The sequence below is a fragment of the Eupeodes corollae genome, chromosome 3 (assembly GCF_945859685.1).
Source record: "Eupeodes corollae chromosome 3, idEupCoro1.1, whole genome shotgun sequence".
In the NCBI taxonomy this organism is placed as follows: Eukaryota; Metazoa; Arthropoda; class Insecta; order Diptera; family Syrphidae; genus Eupeodes; species Eupeodes corollae.
The window spans coordinates 8,336,088-8,348,773 of record NC_079149.1 but is presented as its reverse complement, the minus strand read 5'-3'; the positions used below and the strand labels follow the sequence as shown (position 1 = coordinate 8,348,773).

Here is a 12,686-nt window from a genome sequence, read left to right as displayed (position 1 = left end):
ATGCTTCGACGATATCATCAATGAAGAATGCAAACATGCTTGGACTGAGTGCACAGCCCTGTCTAATTCCTGATTTCGTTTGGAACCACTCTGATAAGCGTTGGTCATTCCACATTGATGCTTAAGTAGTATTGTATAAATTTTCCAATACTGTACCGAACTTAAGCGACATTCCTAACTGGTAAAGCTTGTAAAATAGGGCATTGCGATGCACGGTGTCAAAAGCAGCTTTGAAATCAACGAAGAATGCAAATAAAGGGTGATTTTTTTGAGGTTAGGATTTTCATGCATTAGTATTTGACAGATCACGCGGGATTTCAGACATGGTGTCAAAGAGAAAGATGCTCAGTATGCTTTGACATTTCACCATGAATAGACTTACTAACGAGCAACGCTTGCAAATCATTGAATTTTATTACCAAAATCAGTGTTCGGTTCGAAATGTGTTTCGCGCTTTACGTCCGATTTATGGTCTACATAATCGACCAAGTGAGCAAACAATTAATGCGATTGTGACCAAGTTTCGCACTCAGTTTACTTTATTGGACATTAAACCAACCACACGAATGCGTACAGTGCGTACAGAAGAGAATATTGCGTCTGTTTCTGAGAGTGTTGCTCAAGACTGTGAAATGTCGATTCGTCGCCGTTCGCAGCAATTGGGTTTGTGTTATTCGACCACATGGAAGATTTTACGCAAAGATCTTGCTGTAAAACCGTATAAAATACAGCTCGTGCAAGAACTGAAGCCGAACGATCTGCCACAACGTCGAATTTTCAGTGAATGGGCCCTAGAAAAGTTGGCAGAAAATCCGTTTTTTTATCGACAAATTTTGTTCAGCGATGAGGCTCATTTCTGGTTGAATGGCTAAGTAAATAAGCAAAATTGCCGCATTTGGAGTGAAGAGCAACCAGAAGCCGTTCAAGAACTTGCATCCCGAAAAATGCACTGTTTGGTGTGGTTTGTACGCTGGTGGAATCATTGGACCGTATTTTTTCAAAGATGCTGTTGGACGCAACGTTACGGTGAATGGCGATCGCTATCGTTCAATGCTAACAAAATTTTTGTTGCCAAAAATGAAAGAACTGAACTTGGTTGACATGTGGTTTCAACAAGATGGCGCTACATGCCACACAGCTCGCGATTCTATGGACATTTTGAGGGAAAACTTCGGAGAACAATTCATCTCGAGGAATGGACCGGTAAGTTGGCCACCAAGATCATGCGATTTGACGCCTTTAGACTATTTTTTGTGGGGCTACGTCAAGTCTAATGTCTACACAAATAAGCCAGCAACTATTCCAGCTTTGGAAGACAACATTTCCGAAGAAATTCGGGCTATTCCGGCCGAAATGCTCGAAAAAGTTACCCAAAATTGGACTTTCCGAATGGACCACCTAAGACGCAGCCGCGGTCAACATTTAAATGAAATTATCTTCAAAAAGTAAATGTCATGGACCAATCTAACGTTTTAAATAAAAAATTTTATGCGTTTTTTTTTTTAAAAGTTCTCAAGCTCTTAAAAAATCACCGTTTAGTTTCTTATTTCTCTATAGAAACGAGTCAGCAATCGAGCGGAGTACCTAAATGTGATCGGCGGTAGAGTATCCCGATCTGAAGCCAGCTTGGAACCCACTGAGCAGATTATTAGAGTGCATCCATTCATTTAAACGGCTGAACAGAATCAACGTAAATATCTTATACGACGAGTTCAAACACGAAATTCCTCTGTAGTTTTTCTGAACCTCAGTGCTTAACTTCTTGTGGATTGGGAAAATCAAGGCATCGCTGAACTGGTTTGAGATGGATCCTTCCTCTAAGATCTGGTTGAATACTGCTATTAGAGATACAACAAGAGTATCTGTACCATATCTATAGAATTCTGCGGGTATACCAACCTTTTGGTTGTTTATCGATATAAACACTTCTTCTCTTGAAATTGGTGCATCTAAAATAATATTTTTGGAGCCAGGTTTGGCATACTGAATCTGTAACTTATTTGGGACATCTGGGTTTAACAATAGCTCGAAATATGTTTGCAGTCTATTTGAGTTGAGACCCGGGCTAATAGTATATTTTATTCCATTAAGTTTTCGGACCAGGTTCCAAAACTCAGACGACTTGTTACACTTAGCAAGCTGATGTGCCATTCTTGAAGACCAAGACTATTTCAAGATTCCATTGAACCATTTTTTTACTTTTTATTACTTATTCCACAAATGAGCTGCGATTTAAAATCATTGTATGCAACTTTTAAGCATAAGAGAAATGTTGACAGCTTCATTTTGAATAAATGAACATTTGAAAGGCATTTTTTAACTCTCATTTCAAACCCATCAAGTTTTGTTTAGAAAAAAGTGATGGAGTATAACACACTTAGACCATTGTTGCTAAAAATTTCAAGTATCAAAAATAAAAGAATTCCATTTGAATAAAACATTTATTTTACTATCATAATAAAATAATAATAAAATATATATATATAAAAATATTTTGTTCGTTTTTCATTACAAAATAGGTACGTTTAAAAATAAACTTTCCATTTCTTTTTGCTTCTTTTTTTTTTAATTTATTATTTTTTTCTTTTTAATCATAATTCTCTTTCTTATCTCATTCTCTTACAACATTTATCTATACTTGTAAAAAAAAGTTTTATTATTTTTATTTTAAATGTATATAAATGTAATCGATTGTTGTATATATATATATAAAAATTGTTCGGCAAGATAAAAACGTTATTGTCCTTAAAAACTATAAAAAATAATAATAATAATAATATTAATAATAATAATCTTACTAAGAAACATCAAAATTTCCAATTAAATCTAAAAAAAAAAAAAACAAAATTTAACATAGCAATCATTTTTTTTGTTTTAATTTAATAAAATTACACAAGAAAAAAACATACACAAAAAGTTTTAAAGTTTAAAAACAAAAATGTATGTGAATTCTTTTTTTAAGTAAAAATTTGCAAAGAAAAAAAAACAATTTTTTAAACTAGCAGCATAAGAATCTCTATCAAACTATATGAATCTTTAAGAAACAAGAAATTAAAAAATGTATTTTCAATATTTTAAAAATTAAATTAAGAAAATCAGAGCACTTAACTTAGCTAAGAAAATAAAATTAAGAATATATTTTTTGTTTTGTTTTGTAATTTAAAATTACGGAAGATGCAGTTTCTTTTTTTTAATAATTATTTATTTTGTTTAAATTAATTTTTAAAACTAAAACTAATTAATTTCTGCTGTTGGAATGCTCTCGAAGCGAATTTTTATTTTTACTTTTATTTACAACTTCACTAAAAGAAATAAGTTATTTTAAGTTTTTTTTGTTTATATTTTGTTTTAAATCACATGATGTTTCGTTATTTTATGTTTTCAATTTAATTTATTATTTTTCATCAACGGTTTTTTGTTGATATTGTTGTGTTTGACAGCAAATCCATTTAAATAATAATTATTTTATTTTTAATCATCTTCATCACGCGTCATCATCTTATTATTTTAAATCTAAGTATTTAGAATTGTTATTGCTTTTTGTGTCAACTTTAATGTAGAAAAAATAAAAAAAAATAATTAAATAAAAAAAAAATAAAGTAAAAAACAATAAAAATAAAATAAGAATCATTTTATGACAGTTTTGTTCATATAAAATTAATTTCTTGTTTTCTTTTGTTGTTGTCTTGTTTTGTGAAAAAGAGAATTTGATTGAGATCTCTCTATTTGCAATGCAATAAAATAAAATATTATAAACAATTTAGTTTTCTTTTAATTTTAAAGATTTTCTTTTTATTTAAACAAAATTACAAGCCAAACATAACATTTAGGTATTTTTTTTTAAGTACAAATTATTATTTAATATATTTTTAAAATATTACAAAATTTAAACTTTTTTTTTAAGATTAAATATTGTTTGTTTTTGAAAATTAAATTATACAGAAAAGAAGAGCCTTAAAGTGGAGCATACATAATATTTAACGATTAACAATTTTATTTTTTGTTTTTGTTTTTTATTCTTAAAAATCTAATTTGTATGGGTTTTAAAAAAAAATTTATAATTTCATAATGTTTAAAAATTTGTTTGTTTTTTTTTTTTAATTTTTACACTTAAAACTAGGCACTTAATCGTTGTTGTTTTTGTTTGTTCATATTTTTACGTAATCTCTTGTAAAACATTTTGTTTTTTTTTCTTACCACTGAAATAAAATTACACATTTAAAACATTTAGAAAAAAAAGGTTAAGTATAATGAAAAAAAAAATTAATAAAATTTGTATTCTAAAGAGTATATTATTTATGTTGTTTTTTTGTTTTGTTTAAACGTCCACTTGTAGCGCAAAATATATTATTTTATATTATTTATAATTATGTAGTTTTTTTTTTTAATTTTTATAGAACTATTATTGTGTTTTTAAATAAAATAAAAATAGATATTTATGTATATAAAATTATATAAAATTGTTTTGTGGTCTTAAATAACACTTATTTATATATTTTTATTATTTTATTGTTGTTGATTTTGTTGTAGATTATTTGTTCTATTGTCTTGTTTTTCATTTTATGTTTTTTAAATAACATTAAATCTTGTGATACATATATTTTTATATGTGTCTTGGAGGAAATATGTTTTGTTTTTTCTTTTTGTTTAAACAAAAATAAAAGTCATGGCTTTGCATCAATGATTTGGAAGCTCGGTCAGGGTTATATCATATAGGTCATCTTCAACTTGTTGCACTTCCAGCAGGAATATATCTTCATTGCAATAATATGATAACATATCATCATCAATTTTCGCAGTAATCCTGAAATAATAATAAGACGAAAAATTAATAAATAAAATTCATGAGTATTTTGTTTTATTTTTTTAAACTTATCTACTCAATAAAAAATAAATAAAATATTTCAGAAACTTGATTTGGTTTCTCCTAAAAGAAATGTTTTTTTTTTTCTGTCGGCTAAAAACAATATTATAAATTTTTTTAAATTTGCATAATTAACTCATATAGACAGTATATCGTTAGTTTTGTTTTTTAAAATTTAATTCACAGTCAGACAGTCAGGAATGATGCATATAAATTGTTGCATAAAATAGAAGCAATTATATTATTTTTAAATGCATTTTTAAACAAATAATCATTATAATAATAATAATAAAAAATTGTTAAAACAATAAAATTTCAAAAAGAAAGAAAAAACTTTTATTTTTATTACTGAAGATGATGACAATGAAGGCAGACATTAAATTTATATATTAATGCAAACATTTTTGATTTGATTTGGTTTAGAGGGCAAATTAATTCAATTTTTGCAACGTGCCAATAATTATATTCTCTTTGAATTTATGGAGTGATTCATACGATATCGTTTGGAAGGTACTTCACACTGAGTGTCTGACTGGTTCGATTTAAAGTGGGCCTAATACTTGTCGTCAAAAAAGGATCTTCTTCTCAGAAAAGGCTTTGATTCACTTGAATTTGAGGTAATTTAAATTGAAATATTTGATTTTCATTAAAAAAAACGTAGGAAGTTTTAAACAATTTTGAAAACTTGAAATCATTTCTGAATATCATAAAAGTCTTTTTAAAATACCTGGACGTCGGACCCGTATCTTCTAATGCACTAATTTTGACATTTTTTGTTCACTGGGGTTTGTTCTTTTTCTTACTATGGTAAACTATTTTTAACAAAAGTTAGCGTTTGTCGTTCATAAACACCAACATTGTTTCTTTTTGTAATGGCTGAATCACAAACACGCTTCAGCTTCGGCTTCGTTTGCGTTACGGTCTGCCTGCTTCGAGGTTGTTTTGAATGACATTTCTATTATTTCATCCCTCCAAAGAGCAAATATATTATTTGCTGACATTTTGAGCTGTCAGACAAAGCAAATGTTCAGATAATTGAACTAGAGCTTCCGTTTGGAGGCACATTACGTTATATTAAGTTCTTTTCCTTACGATTGTCAAACAAAACGTGAGGTCGAAGCTCCATTGGATAGCATGCATTGAATTATTATGGCTGAACTCGTAAACGTCAGGTGAAGCCGAAGCTGATGCGTGTTTGTGATTCAGCCATAACATTTTGACGTTCTCAAAGCATTCCTAAGCTCATTAAGTGTCAAATAGCTGTCATTTGTAAAAATACACAACTCAACTGAAGAGATGAGTTAACAATCAGAGAACTGTCAGTGGGGATTGTTAAGGCCAGTTAAAGCTTATGAATTAACTAAGCTTAAAGAAGATTTAACTAATTTTAAACGATTTTCTTCACAATTTGCTAAAGTTAAAATCACGAAATGTCTTTTTTAGCTTTATTACATTCATGTGACATTTGTACAAATCTTAAAAGAACAGTTTACAATTGGGAATTCCAATTAATAGGTCCGTTTAAGCTTGTTTACTTGTTTATTTTCATGAAATGTCATTATTTAGACATGTTCTGATGGCTGTTTTTAAATATAAGGATAGTTTGTTTGTTACTAGTAAACAAAACAAAAAGAAAGTTCCATTTTTTGCGATATAGAGTTTTAAAAACAAATATTTATTTTTTGTATTTTGACAGATCAAAAAATTCTATCGATAGTTTTAGTGTCATTCCCAATGGGTGCGTTCAATGCAGTGTTAAATAATCTATACATAATTTATATACGTACATTAAGACAGCTGTGAAGAATAAAAACAACTTTCAGCAATTCAAAACTAATTTTTAGATAAAATTTGCAATTTTAAATTTACCGGAATAAGATTTCAATTAAAATATTTATTTTTTTTTCTGAACCAAAACTAACAACTAAAACATTTTGTTTTTAAAACCAATTTTCAGGTTTCTTCAAATTGAACCATATTTTAAATCAACTGTTTTGTCATGTCATGTGGCCAAATATTCACATGAGAAAATTTTGAATAGCTTGGGATTTAGTTTTGTTAGACCAGCTGTTTTTGATCAGCTGTCTGAGATTGAACGCATATATAGAGAATAGTGTAAATCTGTCATGGAAAAGTGACAGCTAATATTTTGGCTACGTTCAATGTCAGACACATAGGGTATCCGGATACCTTTTTTTAGTGCTTTACGTGTAAGATAACAGCTGATCAAAAACAGCTGAAATGCCAAAAAAAAGAATGCAAAGGTATCCAATGACTTCTTGGATATGTATAGGTATCTGACAGAACAGCTGATTCAACACATGGTTAAATTTTATATTTGTTGGTAAGCAAAAAGACCATTAAATGTTTTATCTTTGAACAATTTTGACTTGGAAGCTTAAATGTTTCGCTACTTTTTGTGAACAGTTGAGAGTTGTTTTTATTTTTTGACAGCTATCTCAATACAGCTATCTAACTTGTTCAACAAGGTATCTAAAAATCCACCTATCCAAAATACCCTATCCAACACGAGATTGAACGCAGCCTTTGTGAATAGAAATGGTTTCATTAAAACTGTCAGGGGTGGATGATAATATTTCTCCAAAACACATTTGTTTTTTGAATTTGACCAATTTTGTTTTCTTTAGATCGTTAAAACTTAGATACAAAAAAAATATTAGACAGTCCGTTTTTTCAAAACTTTTAATTGTCTCAATCAAATATCAAATTGACAGATGAAAATTTTATGATATTTTCTCTTCGTTCCCGGAATTAATTGAATGGGATTTTCGATGGGTAAATTCAGATTGATTTTTTTTCGTGGCGCATGGAAAAATATTGGAATTTTGCTAGTCATTGTACATGTAAACGAGTGTGGTAAAGCTGTCAAATTTCCAGTCAAACGATTTTTTATAAATGTATAAGTATAAGGAGTGAAATCTAACAAAAAATCCAGATCTGCAGATTTGATCTTAAATCAAATATAAATCAATATATTTTGTCCCATTGAAGTCAAAAACAGATGAATTTTACGTTTTAACAGATCAAGATCAAAAATAAATTAATTTATTTTACCCATGGAAAACTTCATAAGAAATGAAAAGCTAGTTTTAAATTAGAATAAATATAGGCCAAATATAAATTGATTTATTTTACCAATGGATAACATAAAAAATGAATCTTTTTATTAAAATAAATTTGAACACATTAAAACATTACTTTTCCATTAGGAACTACGTCAAAGTATAATTTAAAAATTTAAGCTGATCTCAAGAACTGAAAGAAGTGCTTACTTACGAAATAGGGAATGGTAATAAATGTTGACATTGCAGTCAGATAAGAGCTGTCAAATAACAAATACAGTCAGATAAGAGCTGTCACATAACAAATACAGTTTTAAAGTTTAATTAAATTGAAAGGATTTTCAATTTGCTTCTGTTTTAAACTACACTTTGACAGTTCACCAACAAATTTGGGCCGTCGCCGTGTTGAAAGTCTTAAAATACAAATGTTTGTAATTTCAAATACGCAGTTCAGTTTTTTTAATTGGTGTAAGAATTCTGAGAATAAGAAATTGAAGCATCATTTCTATTGAGTATGTAATTTTTGTTCACCTAAAACAAACAAGACGTTATTTATTTTTACAATACTTTTCAGTGACTTACAGAACACAAATTCAAGAAAAGTAAATTAAAAAAAAAAGAATTGAGAACTATTCAAAAACTTGTCGTTTTAATAACTACAAATATGACAACTGAGTCATTTTTCGTGGGTTGAGTATTCGTTAGAATCTTCAAGGTTCAAAAATGTTCTCCCTATATTGTGTTCGACCTACATCTAATACTTTTATAGTTTAAACATTTAAAGCTTAAATTTGTGTACTCTCCATTAAATTTAAAGTTGCCATTAAAAATACGAAACCTGCAATGTTTGTGTATAATTTTATGGATTTAACATTTTCAATTGCAATTTTATACTTAAAGAAGAGTAAAAAAATCAGGCCATAGTTTCTAAATATTATAATGTTTTAAGAAATAATTTAAATTAGATTTGTTAAAAGTTAAGTGTTAAAAACATAAAAAGCACCTTAAATGCATTAGTTCTTTTTTTAATTTATTTTAAATTAAACCTAAAAATGCAAGGATATTGAGGGGTTAATTTGAATCGTGCAGATGCAAATGTGGTGGTGTTTTGTGTATATATTTTTGTGTTGATAAAATTAAACTTTAAACCTAAAATACTTTAATTATTATTATTGACAAAATTTAAATATTCTACAATTTTGATAAGTATAATATTATTGTGTATTTTTTGTTGTTGTTTTTTGTTAGTACTTACCCCTTTTTATTTGTACGATAAATATTATTTATACTTGATGTGGAGATTTTGTATTTATTTTCGATCTGCAATTAAGATAAACACAATTTTTTGTTTTTGTTTTGTTCCCTTTCAAAAATTTATTAATTTAAATAAATTTCATCTAATTTATCTTTATTCTTTTTGTTCATCGGATTATTTTTTTGTTTTACAAAATTTAAAAAAAAGACGAAATTAAAAAAAAAAACTTTTGTGCCAATATTAAAAATAAAAATCTAAGAGTATTTAACAACAAAATTGTATAAACTTAATTCCCTTAATTTAACTTTTGTGTTCTTTTTTTTTCTTTATTACGAAGCATTTTTTGTATCCATATCAATTGTGGTTATTTAAGTACTTTTGATTTTTTATATTTTTGTTGGTTAATTTCTTTTATTCATAATTTTATTGGTGTTAAAATAAAGTGTATTTTGTGTGTTCGTGTTTCTGTCTGGATGATATAATTATCCAAATGACATTGAAAGGAATTACAATTAAAATGACAAAAATATAATGAAATGCAATGGAATTTGAATTAATTTTTTCTTTTAACAAAAATTACTTAATGGATTATTAACAAGTCTTGATAGAGCTTTATAAACTTATTAATTGATTCAAATAAAATTGGAACGATGAAAGCCAGTCAAGTTGATTGTGCTCTATGAGGGCGTGATTAAATTTGAACTAATTTTGGATGGATTATGTTAATTTAATGCGGGTGTATTAGATAAGATTTTATATTATTATAAATGAATATTATGCAATTTAAAAAAACGTGTCTATAACTCAGTATTTTAAATGTCAATTTTAGAATTATGACCTTTTAGTCTTGGATGAAAACAAATTTTTAATTAGAAGAAATAAAATTTAAAAAAACATACCGTTTGGACATTTTTATTTTTAACTAACAAGATATTCCAATTAAGTCTGATTTTATATGGAATTAAAAAAAAAAGAATTATGGTTCTCTTCTTTTTGAAGTATTTAGATTTAGGATCATAAATGGCTTAAAAATTAACTAATGTAGTGATAGCAAAGGCTTCAAAGAAAACCCTTATAGTTATTGTTTTGCTCAAAAACACCTAAAGTAAAACTAATACAAATTTTAATTCTTAGCAGTCCTACAAACTAGAACTTTGAAATGTCAAGTATTGCAAAGAATTTTGGTAGAATGATGTGTTTTTTTCTAGTTTTGAATAAAAATGTACGAGAATTCTTTGGTGACTAAAAATATTGACACTTTTTGTTGCTAGTAAAATATCCACAAAAATAGAACTAACATACAATAAATAATATAGTTAATTTCTCTTAAAAATAATAAATATAACCAATCCAAATTTATTTATTAAAAAAATTAATAAAAATCAAATTAGTCAATAAGAAATTGTGATAAACAATACAAAAATATGACAGTGGATTCCTTGATTTTTTTTGTTGGGGATAATGAATTACAATTTTAATAGTTTTTGTTGTTTTTGAAGCATTATAAAATGGATTTATGAATTTTTAATAATAATTTATTAATTTTTAAGCATTAACTGCATTAATCACACACACATTAAAATACCTCGTTCCTTCTTTACATGCTTATATTTTATATTATTTTATTTTGTTTATAATCACAAAAATAATTAACTAATAAAATAAATAATTTTTAAATTGATAATGTTTGTTATTGGCGCAGAAGTTTTTTTGTTTTATTTTTGGAAAAAATATGAAATTGTTTTCTCTTTTTTAAACCAATTAAATTTAATCTCAAAATTTTTCACTTCCAAAATGAACTTAAAAAAAAAAGTTAAATAGATGAAATTAATGTATAATGAATTTGTTTATTTTTTATTCTATATTATTAGAGGAATATAAAGAGAGGGGAATGCTTGGATTTGGGAGGAGGTGTGTATTTTTTTTGGTTGCTTTATAATTTTTGAATCATTAGAATATTAAAAACTTACCGCATTTAAAAGTCCGATTGTTGATGGTGGCACAACGTGTAATGGCGTATAAACATCTTCGTTTTCTTGTCGCACATAAAGCATCACACGTTCACTTATCGGAGGTGACATACGGCCACGTTTAATTGGTGGACCAAATTCAGACATTGAACCAGAAACTAAACTTTGTTCAAGAATATGATCTTTTTTATCACTAAAAAAATTATACAAACAAACAAAAATAAAGTATATTAAAAAAAAATTAAAACATTTTTAAAAATAAAAAAGAAAATAAAGGAAAAACAAATTTGAAATTTTTTTTTGGAATTTCGATTTTTACTATACTCACGTCTGCACATCGGGCGGAAAATGATTGTGGAATTTTAATGTTGGGGTACCGACTTTTTGTCCATGCAGTAGAAACGGTGATGCACCTTTAAGATCTGGTGTACCAGATAATGAATCAGTCTCATGGCCATAGAATGTCTGCTAGAATAATTTATTGTTTGTGATTAGTTATAATAATTCTAAAATGTTTTTTTTTGTTAAAAGTTTTAAATAAATTTACCTTTTCCATGTCATCGGCGGGGGTAAAGAGTACAGGTGGTTTACTTATGTCTTGCATTGCATAAAATTCTGAACGATCTGTTACAGGATGATAAAGTTCATCGAGCTTTTTCCTTCCTGTTGCAGTCATTTTACGTTTGGCCGCTCTTCTTTCTTCATCACGTGTTTTGCGCTCAGCACCCTAGAAAAAACAAAAAATAAAATGAATTAAAATAAAATAAATATAAATTTTTAATGCAATGTATATTTTATGTATTACTGTTGTATAAAAGGGAAAATGACCAAAAATGGTAGCATATGAGCACAATAAACAAAACTAAAATCAAAATAAAGTTCGAACCTCAACTCTTTTGATTTTGTGGAGAATCTGGGGTGTGTTCTATTTATTTCTTTAAAATTGACTGAATATTCCTTAAATTAACTTAAAAGGCTTTTCGACAGAATAACGTTTCCATTAAAAGTTGGGTAACATTCAAAATCAACAAGTTGCTAGCAACATGTTTTATAAAAAAAGGTTTTAAGTGTTTTTGTTGCTAATAAATATTTTAACAAACAAAAAGATAATGAAGTGAATTTCAATTATTTGTCTATTTATAAACACAACACGTTTTACATTTATTTTGTTGTTTTTGTGGGAGTAATTGATATAAAATAAAACCTCTGAATAAAAACGTTGACTTGACCTTTTCCTAAGGTGAGTTTTGATTGATAGGTGATTTTTGTATCAACTGGTAAGTAATGACGTGTAACATTAACTAGAAACTTCCTCAAGTACATTTAGTAAATAAATTAATATAATTTTAAATTCTCATTGTCACTACAGAATAAAGTGATATTTGAATATGAAAAGCCCTGATCTTATAGAAGTCACATAAAATTCACTATTTCCCATATTTTATCTATAGAGCAACGCATTAAACAACTATAGCTCTTTGTCAACCACCACCTCTAAGAGCTAAATCTATCAA

General features: G+C 27.3%; 1 protein-coding gene across 4 annotated transcripts in view; it reads right to left on the bottom strand.

Moving 5' to 3' along the window:
• Positions 1–2,427: 2,427 nt before the first annotated feature.
• LOC129952047 (protein grainyhead) overlaps positions 2,428–12,686 on the bottom strand; it is a 295,779-nt gene continuing 285,520 nt past the window's right edge. For 2 of the 4 annotated variants that reach the window (XM_056064473.1, XM_056064476.1), the window contains 5 exons: positions 11,720–11,899; positions 11,501–11,637; positions 11,173–11,365; positions 9,203–9,267; positions 2,428–4,804 (listed from right to left, as the gene is read on the bottom strand). In XM_056064473.1, coding sequence (XP_055920448.1) covers positions 4,678–4,804; positions 9,203–9,267; positions 11,173–11,365; positions 11,501–11,637; positions 11,720–11,899 — 702 coding nt within the window. In that variant the 3' untranslated portion in view covers positions 2,428–4,677. Of the gene's footprint in view, positions 4,805–9,202; positions 9,268–11,172; positions 11,366–11,500; positions 11,641–11,719; positions 11,900–12,686 lie in introns of all 4 variants that reach the window. The other 2 variants (XM_056064472.1, XM_056064474.1) reach the window with 2 other exon arrangements.